This window comes from Limanda limanda, chromosome 22 (genome assembly GCF_963576545.1).
Source record: "Limanda limanda chromosome 22, fLimLim1.1, whole genome shotgun sequence".
NCBI lineage: Eukaryota > Metazoa > Chordata > Actinopteri > Pleuronectiformes > Pleuronectidae > Limanda > Limanda limanda.
In genome coordinates this window covers 1,180,460-1,206,886 of record NC_083657.1, presented here as the reverse complement: position 1 = coordinate 1,206,886, position 26,427 = coordinate 1,180,460, and the positions used below count along the sequence as shown (strand labels likewise).

Below are 26,427 nucleotides of genomic sequence, written 5' to 3'. Positions count from 1 at the left end.
TCACTGATGCCATTAGACAGATCTGGGAGGACATCCCACGAGACACCATCCGTTGTCTCATTAGGAGCATGCCGTGATGTTGTCAAGCATGCATACAAGCACGTGGGGGCCACACAAGATATTGAGAAGCATTTTGAGTTGCAGAAATTGAATTTTGGCAAAATGGACAAGCCTGCCACATCACTTTTTCACTATGATTTTCGGGGTGCTTTAAATTTGAACCCTCTGTAGGCTGAAAACTTTTATTTCCATCAAAGATGTGGCATCCTTTTGTTCCTAAGACATTAAACTGTCCATATCAGTATAAATATCCAACATAATTTTTTAAAAGAGGAATGGAGAAATATACAATATTTAATTCTGACTATATACACAAACGTTTTATTAGCAAACAAAAGGACAAAAAGGGGATTCAAAGAACGTCTGTTTCTATTGGTCAGATGAAATAATAAATACATTTAAAAGAATTGTTTTTGAATGGTTATTTCTGCAGGTAAAGCTTAATTTGATAAGAACATAAGTTGTACAATATAAAGCATTAACTGTTGGGACTTGGTTCACAACGTCTCCATCGTGTTTGTATTTATTCTACAATATTTAATGACTGAATAAAAATAATCAGAATAGAATAAAAAGCCTAAATTGTGAGATTAGATAAAATACAACTAAATCAATAATATATTAGAAAAGTTGTTAAAACAACACAATATTCACTGAATAAATAATGTTCCATAGTCAGCTGTAGTTATTGAACAATTCATGTTTCATATTTTATGTAAAATAAATAGATTGAGTATTTGGCACCCCCTAGAGGCTCAGACAAGTGGTGACCAGGGTGAAAACTGTCTGATTTCAGCCCTGGTTTGTGGTTGTTTGCATATGAAGAATATTATATTAAAATATGAGTATTTAAATACTGCATCTCAGTTACTGTGATTCATTTATCACACAATCTCTGCAGCTGCATCTTTAAGTCACATTTGGCTTTTTTAAAGTGATCATAATTTTTTGTGGGTTTCTTTGAGGTCTTAAATAAAATAAAATTTTAATCTGAAGGTTGAATCCTCTTTTTATGTTTCGGTTTTATGAAAAGCACTTTGAGCCGCATATTATGCTATGAAAAGGTTATTATTATTAATAATAACTCGGCTACTTTATCTGCAATTATGGTTAGTAATTCTGTGACTGATATTCTGTCATACTTGACATAAATCTTAAATTTGACTTGTTGAAAGCTGCACATAACATAATAGGAGTGAATCCATGTAGTATGCCCCCCCCCAACATATAAAAGTATTACTATCATAAGATCACATGCAGTTGTAATTATTATCTCATATCCTTGTGTATTTTACAGAATCATTACCTGAGCTGAAGACTTGAAGGGGTTGACTTTGTTCATAACTCCTTTCAACACACCAGGATTCTGAAACACAGCATCACCAGGTCAAATATAATAACCATCATAGATGTTTCATAAGAGCCAGTTACTGTCCTGCTCTGACAACTTATTCTTTAATTACACGTCCAACAAAAACCTGCTGTAACCTCCAGTTCTCGACTTTTTGTACTAATCCAATTTCAGAAATATCCTCAAAGACCTTAATAACTGCCCATAAATACAGAGTTCTATAATCAAATGTTTCGCGATGAGTCCAAGTACGTGATGAAGACTCTGACTGAGTGAGATCTTCATCTCTCTCCCACCTGATTGGCTTCGGGGACTAGCTCCAGGGACTCAGCAGACGGAGCTCTAGGAACCTGAGACAGAATCCAGGTGAGTTAATGGAACAGACATGGTTTCCATGGTGACGTCCACACGGTGCTGCAGTTACCTGGGAGCTGGATCTGAACGGGTTGACCTTCTGCAGGACGACCTTCAGCCCGCCGGCGCCCTGAGGTACAAGGTTCACAAAGATTCACTGAGACTCGTATTTATACTCGGAACAAACTGGAATCTACAGTACACCCTTCTATCATGTCTACGTCACAGTTCAGATAACAAACTACAGGACAAAAAATAAAGTGTACGACAGAGGCTTTGCATTTATTTGCATTGTATCCAGGGACAAACCTTTCATGTTAATTTGCATTTATGTTTCATAGGTATTCATACTATAGGTTATGGTTAAACTGTAAAATATTAAGCCTCAGTTACATTCCTTATATCTTTACTCCCTAATATCACTATTAGTCCGTGGGGCTCCATCATATGAACAAATATAAAAATATTTGATTATAAATTAATGTGAAAAATGTAAATAAATAAGACTAGAAGAGCACATACCTCCACCGAGGCTAACACACTATCTCTCCATGTGAAAAAAAACAAATGTATTGGTTGAGTAGTTCCTGATTCATCCTTTGTTTATGAAAAAATCTGATTGGTGGAGGTAACGAGTTCAGGAGCCAATCAGAGCTCAGTAGATAATAATTAAAACAGACTCTGGAGTTTCGTCCTGTAGGTTAATAAAAGGATTTGAGTTTAAAGGAAGCAGCAGAGTTTGATGTGTGACTTCCTCTCACCTGAGTGGAGTCGGGTTCCGGCTCCAGTGACTCACACGACGGAGCCTTGTTGACTCGGGAGGGAAGCTACGCAAAGAACACACGTTAAATCAAACAACACGTTAAACAACACGTTAAATCAAACAACACGTTAAATCAAACAACACGTTAAATCAAACAACACGTTAAATAAAACAAAACCTTAAATCAACAACACCTTAAATCAACAACACGTTAAATCAACAACATGTTAAATCAATAAACATGTTAAATCAAACAACACGTTAAATCCAACAACACGTTAAATCAACAACATGTTAAATCCAACAACATGTTGGGGGAGACTCCCAGTGTGCTGACCATCAAACAATGGGTCATAAAGCTTGAGACCAGCCGAGAGGAACCCCTCACATAAAAAAAAAACCACATCTCCATGTGAGAGCAAATCACTTCCTGGGTCCTTCAAAGGACCCCACTGTAAGCCGCTCCCTGAGACTTGACTTCTGACCTTTCAATTGGCCGAGGGCCACACTGACCCTTGACCCCTCCTCCAAGGAGGTTGGCCTCCTCTCAGGGGTACAAAACCCCTGTGCTCCCAGAAATCTCTCTCTTCTACTCCGATGCTGACGTTGTACTAGACCCCCCCCCCCCGGGGGTCTTCCTAATTAACCCAGCAATCTAATGGAGGCGATAAGACGTTTATTTTAACTCATTTCATTTCTTTCTTTTATCTCAGTCGAAGTTTTATTCTGATAGGACTTTTTGCTGTTTTAACTTGAAGGACCGAAACAGGAAAGTGCACCCGCGGGACGGACTCCGGCACTTTCCACAGACTTTCTTTTTCCCACACGATCTTCAACCGGCTCCACGCAGCCGCACATCCCTGAAGAAGAAGACCACGCTTCATCCCGTCACGGAGCCAGCTGCGGTGCTCACGGGAGCTCGTCAGAGAGACCACAAGCTGTTCACTGGACTTCCGGGATATTCGCGCGGAACGCGCATGCACCCCACGAAACCATGGTTACAGTAAGAGAGGCTTAAACTGTCTGGGCAGATGTTATTTTTAATATGAAGCGTTTTGTTATTTGCTTGCGGAACCTCCGTGTTTCTTCATTGTTTTAGCCGTGACGAGCCGGCTACTCCGAGCCGCTACTTCCGGTTTCCGGTTTGACGGCAATGTTTTGTGTTACAGTGAATAAGCGCCGCGAGAAAAGCCTGTTAACGTCTGTGTGAGTCTGCAGTGATTTTACCGATCAGAACATCAGCCCACAACGTTCGCTTGAGGGCTGAGGGTTGAAACCACTGTTAACTGATCTCCGGCATATTTTTAAGAGTTCGTTCTCTCCTTGCATGCGCTCTCTCTCTCTTCTCCTGAACCTGTTTTACACAAACGTTCCGATCTGTATATACAGTTCATGTCATATAGATAAATCTATACTTAGAGAGGCTGAACACATCTGGAAGCATTTCGGCCCCAAAGCCAAGCAGAGATAAGAAATTCTCTTTGTCTGAAAATCCCTTTGTGTAATTCATGTGGCGACCGCCATTGTGGGCTCAGGCCACATGGTCATTAACATAAACTCAATTTTGAATAACGCCAGTTAAACCACCATCTTGAGAGTCTATTATTGCCACGCCTTCTCTCTCTCTCTCCTCCCATTCTGGATCTAACTTCCAAAGCGGCCATTTTGAGAGTTTTAAGCTAATGACTCCTTGAGTCATTGTCTGCCTCCATCTTAGATGTGACGTCACCACGTGACTGCGTCATCGCCACGCCCCCTTCTTTTTCTCTCTCTCTCACACACACACACACACACACACACACACACACACACACACACACACACACACACACACACACACACACACACACACACACACACACACACACACACACACACACACACACACACACACACACACACACACACACACACACACACACACACACATTGATAGACACAGACAGATACACACACACACAGATACACATAGATGAATACATGTGTTTTCTAAATTGTGATAAATGCTGCTGCTGTTGTGATCTTTGAAATATGGGAGTTTGTTAAGATGATGAATCATTAAATAATTGGAGGAGGGTCAGGGGTCAGTGTGGCCTTCGGCCAATTGAAAGGTCAGAAGTCAAGTCTCAAGGAGTGGCTTACAGTGGGGGACCCAGGAAGTGATTTTCTCTCACATGGAGATAAGATCTCCATGCTGGAATTTTATTGTGAGGGGTTTCCCTAGGCTAGTCTCAAGTTTTATGACTCATTGTTGAAAACTCAGCTCAATGGGGCCTCTTCCCCAACAAGGCAGTACCTGGAGGATGAAGAAATTGATGCAATTGAACGGCCCTCACGATCACCTGACCTACACCCGATAGAACACCTCTGGGACATTATGTTTCGGTCCATCAGACGCCGCCAGGTTGCTCCTCAGACTTTACAGGAGCTCACTGATGCCCTTAGACAGATCTGGGAGGACATCCCACAAGACACCATCCGTTGTCTCATTAGGAGCATGCCGCGACGTTGTCAAGCATGCATACAAGCACGTGGGGGCCACACAAGATATTGAGAAGCATTTTGAGTTGCAGAAATTTAATTTTGGCAAAATGGACAAGCTTGCCACATCACTTTTTCACTATGATTTTCGGGGTGCTTTAAATTTGAACCCTCTGTAGGCTGAAAACTTTTATTTCCATCAAAGATGTGGCATCCTTTTGTTCAAATGACACTAACTTTATTTCACACACACACACATAGACACACACACACACACAGAGACACTTTGACACAGACACACACACACATAGAGACAGACATACATAGGTAGACCGCAGGTTTTACATGTATTTTCTGAATTGTGATAAGTGCTGCTGCTGTGTTTATCTTTGAAATATTGGAGCTTGTTAAAATGATGAATCATTGAATAACATTATAACTTTATTTCCCCTTTTCAATAAATGCTTTTGTAATTAAAGTATCTGTAGTCTGTGATTATTTGTGCATATGTATGTGATTGCAGCTGGATTATGATTGCCTGTGCTCGAACTCAAAGCCTTCATTGTTTATTAAATAATCATTAATATTAAAATATTGAGATTATTGATTTGACATTTATCATTATGAGACTGATAATTATAGTTTGACTCGTTGGTCCCTGTAACCAGGGTGGTGCCCCCCTACGATAAGTAAATATTACAGAGTGTATCATTCTTAATTGATAATTGTATTGTTTTCATTAATTATTTAACTATTCTTAATAGATAACCTTATCATTTCTAATTGATTATTTTACTATTCTTAAGTGATAGCCTTATCTTTTTTAATTATTTGTAATAAATAATTTTATTATTTTAATAATCATATTTCATGATTAGTAATAATTAGCTAACGTCAAATCTACCTACTATTGCACAACAAACACGTTAAATCAACAACACGTTAAATCAACAACACGTTAAATCAAACAACACAAAACCTTCACTACACACTCAAACTGCTTGGTACCTGTGAGGTGGACTTGAAGGGATTGACCTGCTGCATCACCCCCATCACCCCCGACCTCTGAGGTTATAGAAACAGATTCATTATATTATCGACTGATTATACTCAAATATTCTTTATAAGCCACAGAAACTCCCCACATTTCAGATTCAGTAAGAGTGACTTGTTCTCACCTTGGTCTTTGGGTTCACTTCCTGTTTGACCTCATTGTTGTTTTCCTACCACAACAAATTACAGAGAACATTCAAAACGCAGCAAATTCCTGATTCTATCTGAGCTGTTTGTATTTTGTTATCAGGCAAAACCAGGAGTGTTTGTTTACTTCATCATTTTATTTATACTGATAAACGTCCTGGTACCGGAGAACCACTCCTGATTTAACAGTTATTAAAATACTTTATTGTGATTGTTGTTATTTACCTGTGAGTCTGCGGTCGCCTCTGGTTCCTTCGGGTTCAGGCTGTGAGCGACGGGATGATCCAGCTCCTGCTCGACACACAACACGCCTCCATTAAACGCACAATATCCTAAACATCTTAACATCATATTTCATATCTTGTATTTAATACACACCTCCTTGCTGGGTCTTGGTGGCAGCGCTGGCGTTTGGGCTGTGGAGCTTTTTTCTCTTCTGAACATGTTCATTGCTACGATACATGAAGTGTTTTACATGAGGACCAGAAGAAAACAGGATTTTAATTCATATAAAGTTGCAGCTATGTAAACATTGCATTGATTATCAGCTTCATAGCGTTTTAGAGAAGTCAAAACCAAACTGTTCAATATGTTGGCAGATAAAGATACAAGCAGTTCATATGAAAAGTTACAGATTATTCATAGTAATGTTTTAAAGCTGTGTGTTGTTTTGTCTTAATGTAAAAATCCAGTCAATATGTTTTTAGCTAAACTTGTGATTTTAATTAAACCTAAATTAAAGTTTTAAGTGTAAAATTCCCAAACTCCGTTCAAATATTTAGCAATATAAGGTATTACACATATTTTAAGAGTTACAGACTTCGTTAGGTGTATTTTTTGTGATTTAGTGTACATTCGGGTATTGGTGAAAGATTCGGCTGAACTTTCGTTCTTCGTACGAACAGGTTTCGGTTAAATTTTCACTTTAACTGACGAGTGACGTGGTTGCTCTGTAACGTCCGGCTAGTGGCAGAGTTACACAAGCAGCGACCAACAAAAGTTAAATCGTGACGCTGCATGTGAGTTTCTGCTGAAAGTGAAGCAGACGAATTGAACAACGTGAATCCACATGTACGGTGACAACTTTCTGAGAAGTTCCATCAATGTTTTAGTTCGCAAACGACAACGAAACTGTAAATTGGCAGAATTTTGAACGCAGTTTGGTGTCTCGCTCTAAATCAAGGTCGCACAGTCGCCGGTACAAACACAAACTACACAAAAACAACACAACTTCACTTCCCTAGGATCCGGAGTCAAACCGGTTTGACCAGAAACTGATGAGGCGGAGCTGGAAACTCACCTGGTCCGATTCCATGAGACACAATGAAACACCTTCCTGTCAGTTACAACAGCTGTGATACTGGGCGTGGCCCCGTCCCTCGTTGTTTACATGTAAATAAATTCTCGTATCTCAAACTTTTCACTTTTTATTTTCTAATTCATCGTTAAAGTAGATGAAGATGTTTTATTTAATACAAAGTTAAAATCAAACATACAGAAGAAGAAACTGGAACAAGAACCAGTCAGAACCTTTACAGATGTTTCAGGGTCTAATGGGAAAAAGCAGATGGATTAATTCCTTATTTATTGTTATAATATTAAATAGTTCAATTCAAACAGTAGGAGAAAATAATCTCACCTGAAATCCTTTAAAAATAATACTTCCAAGATTGAAGAGTAAAGTTTTATGAGTTTTTTTATTAACTACTGTAATTCAACGATACTTTTTATTTACCTTACAATACTTTTCAGTGAAAACAATTAAAAGTAAAACCAAAAGATTCGAGGCACAGATATCTTACATTATACAAATTTAATTTAATATTTTCATTATTGCATAAAACAGCCTTCAAATTCCCTTGATACATTTAGCTCTATAACCAGGATTGTAGTATTGTATTTAATGTGTTGACTTTGGTAAAATATTGAAATTAGATTTGTAACCTGAACACAAACAAACACAGGAAGTAGGAGAGAGATGATCACCTGAGTCCAAATAAACAACCTGGACACATTCACAACTTCTTTATTCGCATAAAATAATACCTGAATATGACAAAATAAAATATCTTTATACCTTCACATGAACATTCCTCTCGGGAGCCGCATCAAATCTGAATCTACGGAGATAGAAATGTTTACTAATCTTTACAGCTCAAACACACGAGCACTGTAAAAATAAAAGATATTGTTCGACTCTTTCAAACCGACATAAACAACAATTACATAATGAAGCAATGACATAAAATTATACATTTAAGATGAATTACCCTGATTAAACAGGAATATTGTAACATTTTCTATTTAATGAACAAAAAATCAAGTTTAATTCCAGAAAATCAATGTGCTAACTTGAGTGAAACGTTAAATTGTAAATCCACTAAGAACCTGCTTCATTCCACCGATATCCAATATGTAGATTCGACAAAAATAATAAAAACAACCGACATTACAACTCAATACAGTCGACCTCTGAGAAATTCAATCTTTGTGAGTTTAAAACGATTTTGTTATTTGTTCTCCTCGTGCATAAAGTGACAAATCATTTAAAAATCTGTGACCACACCCTTTAAATCACATTATACAAACTAATCAAGAATTCCCTGTTATTTTCACCAGTGAACTGAAAACATATGAATCCACAGCTGCATAAATACCTCTGTTTATTATTAAAATCTTTACACTATTGCATTGGACTGGAATTTACCCTCATTTCTGATGAAGTCCAGAATCTGATGTCAGTATAAGTCCACGTGGGAGCATGCACTCAGCCAGGAGAGGGCGCTGTTGATCTAGCAGAGCTATCTCCACCTACAGTGTCCAGCTGGAGGGTCACACGCTTCCCGTGGCGTCCTGCAGCTCCTCCCTGATGGTGTTGAGCTCCACCACCGCCGTGTTCAGCACGTTGGCCACGCTCTTGATCTCCCACACCACCTCTGTCCTGGCGCCTTTCTTCAGCTCGCGAGAGTCCTTCACGAAGAACTTGTCCATCCCTCTGAAGAGGCCCTGCACCGCGGCGATGGCGCCGTCCGTGACCTCCGTGGCTCGCATCACGGGCACGTCCACCAGGCTGATGATCTGGACCGCCCGGCGAGTCTCCCAGTCCTCGGAGTAGTGCTGGGTGCCCGAGCGCAGGAACGGGTGGCCGCGCAGTTTGTACAAACCCTTATCGATGAAGTGGAGGATCTTCCCCAGGTCCAGCAGGTGGCCTTCATACTCCTTCAGCGCTATCTCCACCTAGTGGTCAGGAAGGTCACATCCTTGGGTTAAATATCAGAAATCTAGACCATGGATATTTGGAAAAAGTGAATAACAATAGATCGATAGATATACATATATATTTAAAGGGTTAGGGTTAGTTCACTTACTTCACATCATATGTGATATGTGTTAATATAAATCATATTGATATTATATATCATTTTATACAATAATATTGTCTTTTGCACACTCTGTCTACATATTCCTACACTCATAGTATATTATATTACATATTGTATAGTCAAATACTTATATTTATACCTCTACTATATATATCATATATTATATCATACTCTCTGTATATTCTTTGTGTATATATATATATATACACATATTTATACATGTGTACATGTTATAATTATAATTATTATTATTATATTATTACTACTATTATTATTATATATACTGTTGCTGCCATTATCACTATATACTGCTATTATATTGGTATAAATACTATCATATATAAATATATATTATGTTATATTATATACTATATATACTGTACTATTTTTATATACTGTCTAACAATAACATTGCCATCATATCATCAGTACTATTACCATCATCTTGCCACTGCACCTTATCTACCTATTTATCTTGTGTTTCTGTTTTTATTCTTCCTACCTCAATATTTTCTATTATATTCAATTGTATTGTATTTTATTGTATTCAAATATACCGGCTGCTATGACGACTTAATTTCCCTTCGGGGATGAATAAAGTACTCTATCTATCTATCCATCTATCTATCTAAAAGAAAAATGTGCAGTGTTTCTGAAAGTTATTAAAACTACAAAGACAAAGAAACGTAATTGAGTCCTGACACTTTACAGTTTAACCATCATTTTTAAAATAACTATAAATACAAAGAATATATGGAGCTTGGATTAAGTTTGTACATCTTCATCTATATATCATAACAGACGTATATATCGGCTCAGTGTGTAAACCTAGGATCTGGTATCACGATCTCAACACCTCTTCCCGTATTGCACGTGTACACATCCAGGGTCAAAGGTCACCGTGTCCACTCACCTTCTTCCTGTCGTGCATGTTGTTGGAGCTATCAGTCGAGGCCATGGAGGCCGAAGCGATTCCTCCGGCCGTCGCCACCCCGACGCCGACCGCTGTAATCACCAGGGAGACGCCCAAGGTGAAGGGCGCCAGAGCCAGGCCCGCGACGGCCGCCACGCCCCCCACAGCGGCGGTGGTGATGCCGGCAGCCTTGGCTTTCTTGTGGTAGTCGCTGATGTCGTCGGTGATGGCGTGCAGCAGGATGATGGACTGCCACAGGATCTCCGCTCGCTCCGTGAAGACCTTGTTGAAGACTCGCAGGCCGCGGTGGACCTTGTCCGCTAAGATGCTGAAAGACCTGGAAGGCCAAACACACGCTTTACACCCCGTCACCATGGCAACAGATAACATCAAATCTTAGTTAAAAGACTTTCGATGATTCCTACGACGTCGTTATCAAACAAGGTTTAACTGGTTCAATTAGTTTTCTTTATTAGAGAAAACCAGTGAATGTAAATCGGTCCGGCTCTGGTTCCTGAACACAGACGCACCTGGACTCGTCCTCGTGTTCCACTCGACTCTCGTCGTCCGACGGCAGCTCGTCCCACTCTGAAACACATGAAGTCGTAGGTTAGTATGTTGTTCTTAAAATGATAAAAGTCATAGGTTAGTATGTCGTTCTTAATATGATAAAAAAGTCATAGGTTAGTATGTCGTTTAAAATTTGATAAAAAAGTCATAGGTTAGCATGTCGTTCTGAATTTGATAAAAAGTCATTGGTTAGCATGTCGTTTAAAATTTGATAAAAAAGTCATAGGTTAGCATGTTGTTCTAAATATGATAAAAAAGTCAAAGGTTAGCATGTCGTTCTGAAAATGATAAAAAGTCATAGGTTAGCATATTGTTCTGAATATGATAAAAAAGTCATAGGTTAGCATATCGTTCTGAATATGATAAATAAGTCATAGGTTAGTATGTCGTTCTGAAAATGATAAAAAAAAGTCATAGGTTAGCATATCGTTCTGAATATGATAAAAAAAAGTCATAGGTTAGTATGTCGTTTAAAATTTGATAAAAAAGTCAAAGGTTAGCATGTCGTTCTGAATATGATAAAAAGACATAGGTTAGTATGTCGTTCTAAATATGATAAAAAAGACATAGGTTAGCATGTTGTTCTGAATATGATAAAAAAGACATAGGTCAGTATGTTGTTCTAAATATGATAAAAAAGTCATAGGTTAGTATGTCGTTCTGAATATGATAAAAAAAGTCATAGGTTAGTATGTTGTTCTAAATATGATAAAAAGTCAAAGGTTAGCATGTCGTTCTGAATATGATTAAAAAGTCATAGGTTTGTATGTTGTTCTTAAAATGATAAAAGTCATAGGTTAGTATGTCGTTCTGAATATGATAAAAAAAGTCATAGGTTAGTATGTTGTTCTAAATATGATAAAAAGTCAAAGGTTAGCATGTCGTTCTGAATATGATAAAAAAGTCAAAGGTTAGCATGTTGTTCTGAATATGATAAAAAGTCATAGGTTAGCATGTCGTTCTGAAAATGATAAAAAGTCATAGGTTAGCATGTCGTTCTGAATATGATTAAAAAGTCATAGGTTAGTATGTTGTTCTTAAAATGATAAAAGTCATAGGTTAGTATGTCGTTCTTAATATGATAAAAAAGTCATAGGTTAGTATGTCGTTTAAAATTTGATAAAAAAGTCATAGGTTAGCATGTCGTTTAAAATTTGATAAAAATGTCATAGGTTAGTATGTTGTTCGAAATACGATAAAAAAAATGTCATAGGTTAGTATGTTGTTCGAAATACGATAAAAAAAATTCATAGGTTAGCATGTCGTTCTAAATTTGATAAAAAAGTCATAGGTTAGCATGTCGTTCTGAATATGATCAAAAAGTCATAGGTTAATTATGTTGTTCTAAATATGATAAAAATGAAAGAAGTGACTCACGCTCCACGGTGTTCCACCACTCCATCAAACTGTCCGTGTCCTGGGACCAGAGCAGGAAACAGCGTTAGACGAGTTCACAGGAAAAACATGGAGATGGAGCAGAATATTAATAAATGATTGCTAAAGGAAACTGACCCCGTCCTCGTCGTCCTCCTGAAAACCGGCCATAGCTCGTTCATCCTGCTGAGCCGCCATCCACTCCGCCTGCAGGACACAATGTTATTGTTAATATTTCACTGTCCTCTGAAGGATTCATCATAAAAAACTGAAACATTTCTCTCCACTGTCTGTTAGTGTGAGTGTTTCTTCTCCAGCCTCGTGTCTCATCAGGATCGATGGAGAAGAAGATAACGAGACAACAGCTCAATCATTTCACACCAGCGCCTTGTGGAGATAACTCAGAATTATTAATATTACTTCACCACGTACGTTATTCATTTTTCACCCATTATGGTCTTAAACATACTTGGATTTAACTTTTTGTTAATTATTATACCTTTTACTGTTCATATAATGATTCTGGAACATGTGATTTTCCATAAACGTACTCATTAGAGAATCAGAGAGCAAAACAGTCAACGAGTGGAGGACATGAAAACCACGTGAAGTTTATCTAAGGATCACGAGACGCCACAGGGATGGAGATCTCTAAAGAATCCAGAACGAACCATTGCAGCCTCGGACATGAAGTCACCCGACGTAAATCCAGATGGATCCTCCCACTCTGGAGGCGTGTCTTTGCTCTGCCGAGAAAACAACACACAACAACACAACACAACACAAACAGGAGAAGTTAGCCGGTGCTCCTCTTGTCCGTCTTTACAATCAGAAACGAGACAAAGTGACAAACCTTAGTCTTGTGCTTTTTGAAGCCTTTGAGTTTCAGGGACTTCTTCTGTTACAAAAAACAAGTTTGACAATCACTTTCATTGTTAAATGGAGACGCAGCACAAACTATATATAAATATATATATAACAGGTTGAGGAAACTACCGGTTTGGAGGTGTCGTCTAAATATTGTTCACTGTAATACATCTCTCCTCTACTCGAGGAAAGATTCTCTGAGAATTCGTCCTCTGCAAAGTCTTCCTGCAGAGATGGAACCAGAAGGAAAAGTTTAACTGGAGTTCACAGCGATGTGTAATGTTTGTATCGGGCATCGAACCACCGGTGAGCGTACGTGCGATGCGTGCTGCGGCGTGTGGTGGCTCCGCCCCATCGCCTCACTCTCTCTGGATGTATTGTAGCTCGCCTTAGCTTTGGGTTGAAGGCTGTGCAAACCTTTATGTTTGGATTTTTTCTGATAAGAGCAACAAAGAGTTTATTAGTATCATGACAAAGTGGTAAAATACTGGTTGTGGTTATAGAATACCTGTTTGGAGTATTCCATCCCGTAGAGCTCCTCCCCCTCCAGCTCCTCCACTGACAAGCTGCTCTTCTTCCTCTGAGAAGTAAACTCGTCCAGAACGTTCTCCTGATTCACCAGCATCAGAGGAATGAGTGAAAAACACTAATTCAGCAGAATCAGCTACAAGACAAAATAAATCCCATTTACCTTCGAGCCTCGATGACTCTTGTGCAGGAATTTCATCTTCGCTGGTTTCTTCTGTTGATGAGGAGGAAAAAGCCCAATCGGTGAAAACCGGGTTTAAAAGGTTCAAAGACAAAACTGAGAGAAAAGAAACTTACGGGTTTCAAGTCGTCGTATCCATAGAAATCTTCCTCTGTTTCCTGGAAGTTCCTGTCGCCCATGAAACTTCCCTGAGAAACACATTTCAAACCGGTTATCACACAAGTCAGGAGCTTTTACTTTGAAAACTCTGCAGCATAGAAGTCACAACATCTTCCCCTGTTTCTGACAAACAGTCAAACTACAACTTCTCAGATTGTAAATGCCGACTAATAAACATCCTAAGATGAATGCTTACATAATATACACTCATCCTAACATTCTATCTGTTGTATATCATTCTGTACTGTTGATATTTTAACTGTTTCTGTTTGTCTTTGTGTTCCAGGAGCTGCTCACTGGTTCCAGTGGGAAGCTGCTGGATGAAATTGCGCCTCTTTTTATAGAAGTTTTCCCAAATAAATGTTATATTTTGTTGTCGTCTCAATTCTTAAAGTGAGGCCTACAAAATATATTAAATAAAAGTAAAACATTTGATAGTACAGTAACACATGAAAATGTAATTTCAAGTAGGGCAAAAAATATGTTACACTCAAATGTTATCTACGTTCTAAATATGATAAAAAAGTCATTAGTTAGTATGTGGTCTGAAAAATGATAAAGTCTTAGGTTAGCATGTTGTTCTGAATATGAATAAAAACATATAGCCTGGTATCAATAGATAAAAACCTGAGTTTACACATTAAAGTTGTCGTGAAAGTCATTGTGTGTTTTTCACCTTGCTTGTTGACTGAGGACTGAAGCCTTTGATCTCTTCCCAGTCCTCGAACACACGATCCTTCGAGTGATTTAAGAGAACACGTCGCAGAATGAGACAGAAAAACACAGTTACTACACGTAGCTACACAATCAAAACACACGCACATCGTACAAATACACGTCACACACTCAAATCCCCGATGCTACCTTTGATCCTTTCTGAGGAGTGTATCCAGTCGCACCTTGCACTTCATCCAACGTCTGTACACAAACAGTTGAAATGGACTTATTACATTATTTTCTTCATATTTTCCTTCATTTCATTTTGCTATTTTGTATTTTAGATATTAATTCTGCCGGTGTCTGTTATTTCTTTTGTACGTGTGCTTGTGTGTAGATGTGTGTATATGTGTCTTTGTGTTGGATCGTTTCTATGTCCAGCTCTTTGTGTTACACTTTGTTTTTAGGAAATAACTAAATATCAATAAAGTCTGATTGACGCTGGTCCTTCGACTGTTGTTTATTGACGAGTGTTTCTTATTTAAAACTGTCACATGATACTTTGATGAAAACGTTTGGGATATAAAGTGAAGTCGGTGGAAACAGTCACATGTATAACACGGTGTAAAGATCATATCCATTTAAATAGAAGACATGTAATAAACTCCAGTTGACAAACCTTTGTTTCTTTGAGTGAATTTTCGCTCGGGCTCTTTCCCCCCCGCACTGCAGTCTTGGTGGAAGCTCGTCTCAGCAGCTGAGTCACTTTGTTCTTCAGAGGTTTCTTCTGGTGATTGAAAATTAAACATTAGAAAATCATTTTCCATTTACTAATCCTGTTCATTAATATGGAGAAGATAATAATGAATCCTACTCTGTAGTCCAGCCCGTTGAGCTCATCTTCCTGCTCTACTGCCGCCTGCTGCTCTTCTGAGGAATACTCCTGAGAGATGGAAGCACTCACTGTTAATCTGAGCACATTGTTCTTATGTCTCCATGTATCTGCACAGATTATATTTATATTCCATCTCTATAATAGAAAAAGTAGCAGGTGGCCTGTTTGTCTCAAATAAAACAAAACACAATCTTCTTATTCATTGAATCGTGATGCACAGTTAGATTTAACATATCTTCTGGCCACACATGCTGAGGGACAGTTGAACTCCAGACACGAGGACAGTTACCTTGGGGGACCTTGGGGGGGTGGACAGTGTCTGGCTCCGCCCCTCTTTCATGTCTTCAGGAACCTTCTCCTGCAGAGTGAAGAGCAGAAGCATCGTTCGGACTCGTGCACACGCAGAGACGCTGAGGTTTCACAGGAGCTGACTTACCTTCGTGCCTCTTCTGGACAGAAGGGACATCCTCAGGTTCTTGTCCCTTTTCTGGAATAGATGTTTGTACAGAACATAAGTTTACACTCTAGAAAATATATCAAGTTGAATCATTGGGTGCTGAGTCAGATTTTACCTTGCTTGGATTCCCAGAAGCATCCTGGTCCTCCCCACTTCCTCCATCATCGTCCATCTTCACCTGAAAGTTCAAGCTTCTATAGTTTCTCTTTCTACACTTGAAAACAATCAGTGTTAACTAGAGGACGGATCCGTCTCTTACCTTCATGGACTCTCGCCGCAGTCTTAACCTTCCAGACTTGAAGGAAAATAAATATATATAATTCATGAGCTGAGACATTCATCAGCATTAAAGACATTCAGAACTATTAGTGAGAAACTGATAATATTCTAGAACATGTAATAAACTTTTAAAGTGATTTCTTACTGGTCTGAATTCAGGGTTAAGTTGCGGACTGTCCTCAGGCCAGTCTTCCACACACATCTCCTGTTTGGGCATTTGAATAGAACTTCAGCTTTATGCAGATACATGTAGTTAATCAAGGAAGAATCACACACACACAATATTCATGCTAAACATTAGACACGTTTACAGAATGGAGTCTTATGTTTAATAAAGTTTTGTGTTGTGGAGACGGACCTGTCCGATGAGCAGGATGTCCTCGTAGACCACGTAGTTCTCAGGTTTCACTGGTTGACTTTGCTGTAAAAGAAATGAAAAATTATCTTTCTGAGGTGTATGCTAATAACTACACATGTTCCAAACAGGACTTTTTGAATTATTATAAGTGTTGCGAGCTCATTGGATCTAATCTAACGGACTTACTGGAGTTTTGGGTTTCCGGCGAATGGAAGGCAGCGGCCTGAACGCTGGTTTAGGAGACGTCTTAGGAGCAGGAGGTTCGACCTGGACACCAGACAAGAGGGGCAAAGACAAGTTAGGACAGAAAGCTTAAAGACCAGATGTTCTAAAACCAGATCAATCTTTTCTCTGCATACCGGCTTTAGAGGGGGGGGTGGCCCTCCTGGTTTTGGTGGGAGTTCTGGGATCTGCGGTTTCTCTTGTGTCTGCGGTCGAGTTCGGGGAAGAGGCTTCGGTGGACGTCTGATGCTCTGAGCCTGCAAGTCGATTCGTGAAGAAGAAATAAAAGATCATATAAATCAGAACGGATCATGTGACCCAGTGGGATCTACAGACTCCCAGTTAGAGTCCAGTGTGGGAGGAGTTAACACAGATGTTTACAGCTGTCGACCTCTTACGTACCCGAGTGAACTCAGCGGGAGCCGGACCGGGGGACAGACCTCTGGCCTGACTGAAGGGGGTCGGGTGAAGAATAGAATGTTTGGTTCCCTGAGGCGTCGTCAGGACGATGTCATGTGACCTGCTGGAGGAAGCTGGTTGGATGGCTGGAAGAGAGTCTGATGGCGTTGGCCTGAAGAGATCTGGAGACGACAGCATGTCCGGCTTCACTTCCGATGCACTGCTGAGCGGGTGTGGAGAGAGTCCGGTGGAGGGAAGTGGACTGAAGAGGTCTGGAGTCCCAGCGGAAACCTCCTGGAAAGGGTCACCTGGTTTTGAAGGAGTCGCTCCGAACGGGTCGTCCAGACCGGAGACGTCTGGGAATAGATTCCTTTCCACTGGGCTTGAGAACGGGTCAAACGTGTTAGTGGATGAAAACACATCTCGGTTCTCCTTGTATGTCGTGTGAAAAAGGTCAAAGTGTTTGTTTGAGGGATCTCGTTTGTGACTCGTGTGGGAAAGTTCTCCACCTTGAGGAGGACACACATCTGACCCATCTGTGGAACCAGTAAGGAACGGATTCTCCACGCTGGGCTGGGAAGACTGGAGCAGATCATCCTCTTTGGAAGGATCCACAGAGATGTGAGGAGGCTTCTCACAGAGGTTCGGCCCCTCAGCTCCAGCTGCTCCTTCAGCAGCCTGGAGACAGACCCCCCCCTCGGTCTGTGTTTGCGGGTTCACGTCGAATAAGTCCGTTGAGTTTAAGGTCTCACCGTGATGATGACCATCGGCAGACTTCACAAGGTTTTCCACGCGGCTCGGAGCGAAGGTCGGGAACAGGTCGTTCTGAGGTTCCTCTCCGTGAAGCTCGGGCTGGAGATCCAGAGGTGAGCTCTGAAACTCAGGTGGAGGCACGAAGATGTCGTTCAGGTTCGCTTCCTCTGAAGCTTCCCTCTCCACGTTCTCCATCACGTGACCTTTGCTTCCCGACTCCTGACGGTAGAACACATAGACGTCAGGGATTCGCTAAAAAAGTTGATCTGTTATGATTTACAACAGACGCCTCTGTAAAATACGTACCAGGTAATATGCATAGAACGGGTTCCTCCTGGCCGGGTCCTCATGGACTCCATTCTGATGAGGAAAGACAGAAGAGGAGGAGGTGTTAGACTCACACCTGAATGAGGTCAGCAACATCTGAAACAAACGCCAGACTTTAATGAAGCACTTCCTGTTCTGCCTTGTGTAAGAATAACAGCATGACTCAGCAGAAATGTGCAGCGTGCACAGAGCACAACCTTCCAGAGGAATCTGGAAATGTAGGTTTTGGCACTTGTCAAAATAAACACACAACTGTTTCTCACGGTGAGGTAAAACCTTACAATATAAACAACTTACTGTGAAACAATCGGATTATTACTTTAATCTATTTGAGGCAACAACTGGAGTAAGAGTCATTATGAAGCTGGAGCTGATTCAGGAGCAGATTGTTGTTGTTGCTGCTTGTACACAAACACGGTGACAAGGTGTCAGGACGTCACTTCCTGAATCACGTGATGTTGATCAGAGAAAGAAACGCTGCAGGTTTAACTCGTGCTGCGGGAGGAAGAGGAGGATTGTCCTTCCTCTTCAAGCTGTTGTGAGGAAGAGGAGGATTTGACCCAGTTCACGTGTGTAACTGGTGTCAATGGTTTCTGGAGCTGAACCACGTGTCTCTCATGCTGAACCTCACCTGTCCCGAGTGTTGGTGCCGGTGGTTCGAGTCCGTCACATGTGAAGCAGCAGCTGAGACGTGAGCCGGCTCCTCGTCCTGCGTCAACAACACAAACATGTTTATCAAACAGAAAACGCTCACGACTCAACTGGAGAATCAAGTCCTGCTGTGGCCTCTCGGCACAAACACAACACAACACAACTGGGAGTGTCTCAGGCTCGACAACACACACACAGTTGATCACACTGCTGGTTTCAGTTCCCACCTTCGGAGGCTCGTTCACAGACGATCCACCGGAATCCGAGGGCGATGAAACCAGAGTCTGAGGAGAGAGAGAGAGAGAGAGAATTCAACCATCACTACCTTGTCCACCTTCATCTCCGGACTGGAGAAGACCAGGCTTCAGGGGGGGGTCAGGGGGGATCGGGGGGGATCTGGGGGTGCGGTGGATAAAAGGGATGAGTGTGAAGCCGCTCACCGTGTACTGGGGGAGGAACGGGTTCGGAGAAGCTTTCTTCAGCATCTGTCGTAACGTCACGACTCGCTGCAAAGAAAACACACAGAAAAAACTCTTAGTCATCATCAAGTTCATAAATCCATCCAGTTCAAATCCCACTGAGCCAAAAGAAACATGTTACTCAGACTCCGGTAAAGTTACAGATTAGTATATCGATCAAACGTCTTCAATTTAGGTCACAAACAATTTAAAATCGGGTTTTTGGTAAAGAAAACAGACAGAAACATATCTGCATTAGTACTGAAAATATGATATGAATGAATTCTACTTGTACCAGAGTCTTCGAGTCAGAAAACACAGAAAACACCGAACACCACCGAGACAAACTTCATGTGACTACAGCAGATTCTCTCTGTTCTGTGACCTCCATCGTGACCCTGACCCTGACCCTGACCCCAGCGGATGGAGGCGAAGCCCAGGCCAGCCTCAGATCAGCTGCTGGTCCACAGGCAGCAAGGAGGAGAACGTGTTTAATATGGATCATCTCCCAACATGAGTCCACCTCCCAACATGAGTCCACCTCCCAACATGAGTCCACTTCCCAACATGAGTCCACCTCCCAACATGAGTCCACCTCCCAACTTGAGTCCACCTCCCAACATGAGTCCACCTCCCAACTTGAGTTCATCTCCCAACATGAGTTCATCTCCCAACATGAGTTCACCTCCCAACATGAGTTCATCTCCCAACATGAGTTCATCTCCCAACATGAGTCCACCTCCCAACATGAGTCCACTTCCCATCATGAGTCCACCTCCCAACATGAGTCCACCTCCCAACATGAGTTCATCTCCCAACTTGAGTTCATCTCCCAACATGAGTCCACTTCCCATCATGAGTCCACCTCCCAGTATGAGTCCACCTCCCAACATGAGTCCACCTCCCAGTATGAGTCCACCTCCCAACATGAGTCCACCTCCCAACTTGAGTCCACCTCCCAACATGAGTCCACCTCCCAACTTGAGTTCACCTCCCAACATGAGTCCACTTCCCATCATGAGTCCACCTCCCAACATGAGTTCACCTCCCAACATGAGTTCATCTCCCAACATGAGTCCACCTCCCAACATGAGTTTATCTCCCAACATGAGTCCACCTCCTAGTATGAGTTCACCTCCCAACATGAGTCCATCTCCCAACATGAGTCCACCTCCCAACTTGAGTTCATCTCCCAACATGAGTTCATCTCCCAACATGAGTTCACCTCCCAACATGAGTTCATCTCCCAACATGAGTTCATCTCCCAACATGAGTCCACCTCCCAACATGAGTCCACTTCCCAACATGAGTCCACTTCCCATCATGAGTCCACCTCCCAACTTGAGTTCACCTCCCAACATGAGTCCACCTCCCAACATGAGTTCACCTCCCAACATGAGTCCACCTCCCAACATGAGTCCACTTCCCAACATGAGTCCACTTCCCATCATGAGTCCACCTCCCAACTTGAGTTCACCTCCCAACATGAGTCCACCTCCCAACATGAGTTCACCTCCCAACATGAGTCCACCTCCCATCATGAGTTCATCTCCCAGTAGGAGTCCACCTCCCAGTATGAGTCCACTTCCCATCATGAGTCCACCTCCCAACATGAGTTCATCTCCCAACATGAGTTCATCTCCCAACATGAGTCCACCTCCCAACATGAGTTCACCTCCCAACATGAGTTCATCTCCCAACATGAGTCCACCTCCCATCATGAGTCCACCTCCCAACATGAGTTCATCTCCCAACATGAGTCCACCTCCCAACATGAGTCCACTTCCCAACATGAGTTCACCTCCCAACATGAGTTCACCTCCCAACATGAGTCCACCTCCCAACATGAGTCCACCTCCCAACTTGAGTTCATCTCCCAACATGAGTCCACCTCCCAACATGAGTTCATCTCCCAACATGAGTTCATCTCCCAACTTGAGTCCACTTCCCAACATGAGTCCACCTCCCAACATGAGTTCATCTCCCAACATGAGTTCATCTCCCAACTTGAGTCCACTTCCCAACATGAGTTCACCTCCCAACTTGAGTTCATCTCCCATCATGAGTTCATCTCCCAGTATGAGTCCACCTCCCAACATGAGTCCACCTCCCAGTTCACCTCCCAGTATGAGTCCACCTCCCAGTATGAGTCCACCTCCCAACATGAGTCCACCTCCCAGTTCACCTCCCAGTATGAGTCCACCTCCCAACATGAGTCCACTTCCCAACATGAGTTAATCTCCCAACATGAGTCCACCTCCCAACATGAGTCCACCTCCCAGTATGAGTCCACCTCCCAACATGAGTCCACTTCCCATCATAAGTCCACCTCCCAACATGAGTCCACCTCCCAACATGAGTCCACCTCCCAGTATGAGTCCACCTCCCAACATGAGTCCACTTCCCATCATGAGTCCACCTCCCAACATGAGTCCATCTCCCAGTATGAGTCCACCTCCCAGTATGAGTCCACCTCCCAGTATGAGTCCACCTCCCACCAGTTACTCACAGGTTGAGTTCCTGCAGATGCTCCTTCTGTCTCCGCTGCCACGTCCTCCTGAGAAACACGCGTGTGAGACACGAGAGGAGCAAAGAGGAGGAAACACGAGTCAACGTTCACACTCCGCACAGGGACAACAGGTGAAACCACAGCTTCCTCAGCCCCGTGGGTTCGATCCCCACGGTCCTCTCCACTCACCGCCTCGTCTCCTCTCATGGCTCCAGCTGCTCCTCGGTGTCAGATCAGATTCGTGCGTCTCAGACCTGCGGGATCAGGACGTTTGTCTCACATCAGTTTGTCCTCGACTGCGTCAAATCATCATCTGCGGGTCCGACGCACCTGAGGAGCAACGGCGGCTTTTCAAAATAAAAGCTCAGACGCGACTGGGGCTTCAGGATCAGCTCAAGATCTTTAACTGTGTCAACCAGAGAAGTATCTATCTATTTATCTGTTTATCTATTTATATATTCATCTATTTATCTATTTATCTATTTATATATTCATCTATTTATCTATTTATCTATCTGTCTATCTTTTTTTCTATCTATCTATTTATCTCTCTCTCTGTATGATTTTTCATTTTTACTTTTCTACTTGGTTCCTGTTTGACAAACTGGATAATTTACTATCAATCTTAGCAGTGATGATCTTCTCTGTTATATTATTATACTAAGTATACTAATTATATAATTATACTAATTATACTAATTATAATAAATTTTGGTTTGCGTAATGACACTTTAAAAATCCACATTATAACCACACATCAGGTTTATTTAGAATTTTTTTTAAACTTCAGTCACATTTTACATCATCATCCTTCAAATGTACTTTTTTAATCTCTTAATTTCTACATTTTCACTATTGTTCTGAAAACACACTCGTTTCCGGTCTCTGCAAAGTGCATGTGCTTGACACAGGTGGTTTCCATCACGTCCGCATGTAGACAATGTGCCCAGACCGGTTGTTCTCCTCCAGCTCGACCGGGCGGAGTGGTTCACGCACACATAGATCAGGCGCATAATACACACTAATCTAAGAGATAAATGTAAAGTAGCTCAGTCACGCCCACTTCACCTTTGTGTTTACTAAAGGTCACGTGTGAGATTCAGGTCAGAGGTTCTACTGTCAGAAGTTAAAGAGAAGCTGAATCTGTAACTGGAATCCACTCCACAAAATATGAACTTTAATGCAAATTTCTAATTCAAAATATGAACTGATGTACTGTAATCATGGAGGAAGAAATTAATAAAGTCTGCCTCATAAAGTACAAAAATGTCATATTGCTACAACAGATGTTTCCTTTTTTACATCAGACTCAAAATGTTATATATATATATTGCAAAACCAAAATAATTATTTATTTTTATTGACCCCCTGAGAAAAATCAAAACAGGACACAGGATATTTCTGTTCAGCTTTTATTAATATTTACGTTTGACTTTTTCATGTTTATTGTGTTACACAGAAAAATTATCCACACAATTAAAATGTGATTGTATTCTCTTTACATTATTTTTTTACCGTTAATTATATTATTCTCCCTTATCAGTGCTAATGCTAAAAAAGTTACACGAGAACTATCACACACTAACTTGTGAGCACATCGGGACGGTAAGCTAACACTTCACAGAGAAATGGATTCCAACACGGAGACGTGGGGAAAGAAAACTGTGATCAAAGTCAAAATCAAGAGAAGAACAAAGACAAGATGGACGAGCGTTTACAATCACACACTCGGCAAAAGAAGCACCGCTCCTTTATTTGGCAATTTCACATCTCTGCTCCACCCGTCGTCACTTGTTTGGTAAAAGTTTCCGTGCCCAATTGTTGGAGTTTTCCTGTCAGTTACATTCTACATCTCATCCCTCGGGTTGGACACCACATCGGGAAGGGATCTTCACCACGTGGTTGGTGTCAATCGTCATCGTCAATTCGTCCCGAGCACAAATCTGAGACTTCATCGAGATCATGAATCTGCTTCATCAAACAGGTTTTTAAATTAAAAAAAACAACAAAAAACAACGGACTCATAACAATGATTCTGCTTCTTCACAAGAAACTGGAACAAAGACATCGTGCACAGAAGTTTAAAAAAAAGCACATTTGCTCGGAGGATTCTGGTGTTTGGAAACAGGGCAGTGAGAAGCTTCCTGGGGAGATATCAGGATCGTGGAATCGATTTTGTCTCAAAGCATTTTCTGCCCCTTGATTAATCTCAGTATTTTGGGGATTTTTCCTTTTGGCAGTACATTTGCTTTTCCAGATCGGTTCACGCAACAGAAAAATAACTTGACAGCATTTCTGTGTCTTGTCTCCCGAGCGTGACGGCAGTGAACGCGCTGTTTCATTGTCAATAACAGGAAAGTCACAGGATGTTGAGTTGGTCTCAAAACAGATCAATTCTCTTTTCTATCAGAGCCCGAGCGACATGTTGATTGGCCGATAACATCTCGGGGGAATGTGGCCTTTTTCAGACGGTGTAAAAAGTTGTTTCTGATGACGACATTTATTTACTGACAATTTTATTTTTGAGTATGTATCAGCCAAGATATTGATGTTGGGACATTTTGTCTTCGGCCCCAAAAAATCCCAATAAACCGTCTCTTTTCTCTAAAAGACCTTTTCTCCTCTTCGTTAACTGTGCTTACCGAACACACACACTTCCACACACCTCACATTTACTTTCTTACACACACACACACACATCTCTTCCGACCCTACTGGTTGAATAAAGCCTATCTTTACTGGAGCTAACGGAGCTCAAGGAGGCTAGCTGGGTTTGTTCGGAGGTATCCATGCACGGGCAAGGCTAAGAAGTTACAACCCAGTTGACAAACACAGTGATCCCATCTGGCCACGTCTGGTACTGCAATGCAATATCCGACTCGCTCGCTACTTGGTGATGTCACGCCCCCTGGTGGGTAGAACAGGAGTGCAGATGCTTCTTAACGAAAGGGTGCTAGCTAGCTTTAGCGCACAAACACTTGCCGACACGTTCATCCATCAACACAACACACACACTCTCACACAAACCCACGCAGTTCGTAAGCAGAATATAAAAGAAAAATATTAACCGCTCAGGAACTTCCGGAAAATAAAAACTTCCGTCCTCCGATCGAAAGTGAAAACAGAATTCGCTCACGCACGAGGCGAATGGAAGACACGAACAACCCGGCAGCGTCAAGCAGGAAGTAGTCACTCGAATGACTCTCATTGGCTGTTACCACGCAACCAATCAGCAGCTTCGGCCCCTCGCGGAACACACGTTACAAATAAGAAAATAAAATTCAAAGAAATAAAAATAACACGATAAAAACTAGCTTAAAAAGTAGTAAGACACACATTGTTGTTATAAGTATCTCTTCTATAGTATCTTTTTTTATCTATGTTATTTTAAAATTCATTGCGTAATAAAGAGAAATGTGTTATTTTTTTCCTATAACATCGTCATCATCAGCTTCATCATCATCGACAATATGATCCACAACAATTCACCGTTTTCAGAATTATTATTATTAGTGAACGCGAAGGATTTGTGGTCGCTACAGACGACGTCCTAGTTTGAATTAAAGGGCTCTAAACAGAGGCTCCAGCAGGGGGAGGCAGAGAGCAACGCCCCCCCCTTTGGTTCTAATCTCCCTGCACGTCTTATACTTTTATCATAGAACCACCCGATCCATCTTGTTTTCAGCTGGAAGGGGGGGGGGGGTGTGTGAGGAGAAGGACGTGTGTTTGGTGCAAAAAAGTGGAGGACAACTTCCTGTCGTCTTCTTCCCTCCCTCTTCCTCCCTCGTCCTCCCTCTTCCTCCCTTCGCTCCTACTCTTCTCTTCTGGGGAATGATGGGAGTCGTTTACTGACAAATAAGAAACCCACTCGTCTTGTTCCTGTGTTATTGTAATGCTTTGTCTTTCCCTTCCTTCCACCATCACCCTCTTCTCTTTCTCTTTCTCACTCACTCTCTCCCTCGCTCTCTAACTCTATGTCTTCAGCAGGACACCTCCATCGTCTGGGACGGGCTCGGCGGCATCTGTCCGCCCTGCGAGCCCTGGGAGAGGGTGCGAGAGCGAGAGCGAGACCCGTCCATGGAGTAGGAGGAGGAGAGGGAGGTGGTGCGGGAGCGAGAGAGGCGGGTCATGCAAGACGAAGCCACTGCGGAGAGAGAGAGAGGGAGAGAGGGAGGGAGGGGGTGAGAGAGAGGGAGAGAGAGAGGGAGAGAGGGAGGGGGTGAGAGAGAGGGAGAGAGAGAGAGAGAGTGAGAGGGAGGGAGGGAGGGAGGAGAGAAA

The 26,427-nt window shown here is 41.7% G+C and overlaps 2 protein-coding genes across 2 annotated transcripts in view; one reads left to right on the top strand and one right to left on the bottom strand.

Moving 5' to 3' along the window:
* The first annotated feature begins 20,153 nt into the window (after window positions 1–20,153).
* LOC132996246 (uncharacterized) lies at window positions 20,154–21,878 on the top strand. The gene has a single exon (XM_061066589.1). It carries the CDS (start codon window positions 20,154–20,156, stop codon window positions 21,876–21,878), a length of 1,725 nt encoding a protein of 574 aa, XP_060922572.1.
* Window positions 21,879–25,937: 4,059 nt separating this feature from the next.
* ndrg2 (NDRG family member 2) overlaps window positions 25,938–26,427 on the bottom strand; it is an 18,450-nt gene continuing 17,960 nt past the window's right edge. The window contains exon 16 of the mRNA XM_061066368.1: window positions 25,938–26,293. Within this exon, the coding sequence (XP_060922351.1) occupies window positions 26,130–26,293 (164 nt within the window). The 3' untranslated portion in view covers window positions 25,938–26,129. The remainder of the gene's footprint in view (window positions 26,294–26,427) is intronic.

What these genes read in the sequence shown, in the direction of transcription:
- LOC132996246 (XM_061066589.1), top strand. Translation starts at nt 20,154, where the DNA reads ATGAGTCCACCTCCCAACATGAGTCCACCTCCCAACATGAGTCCACTT.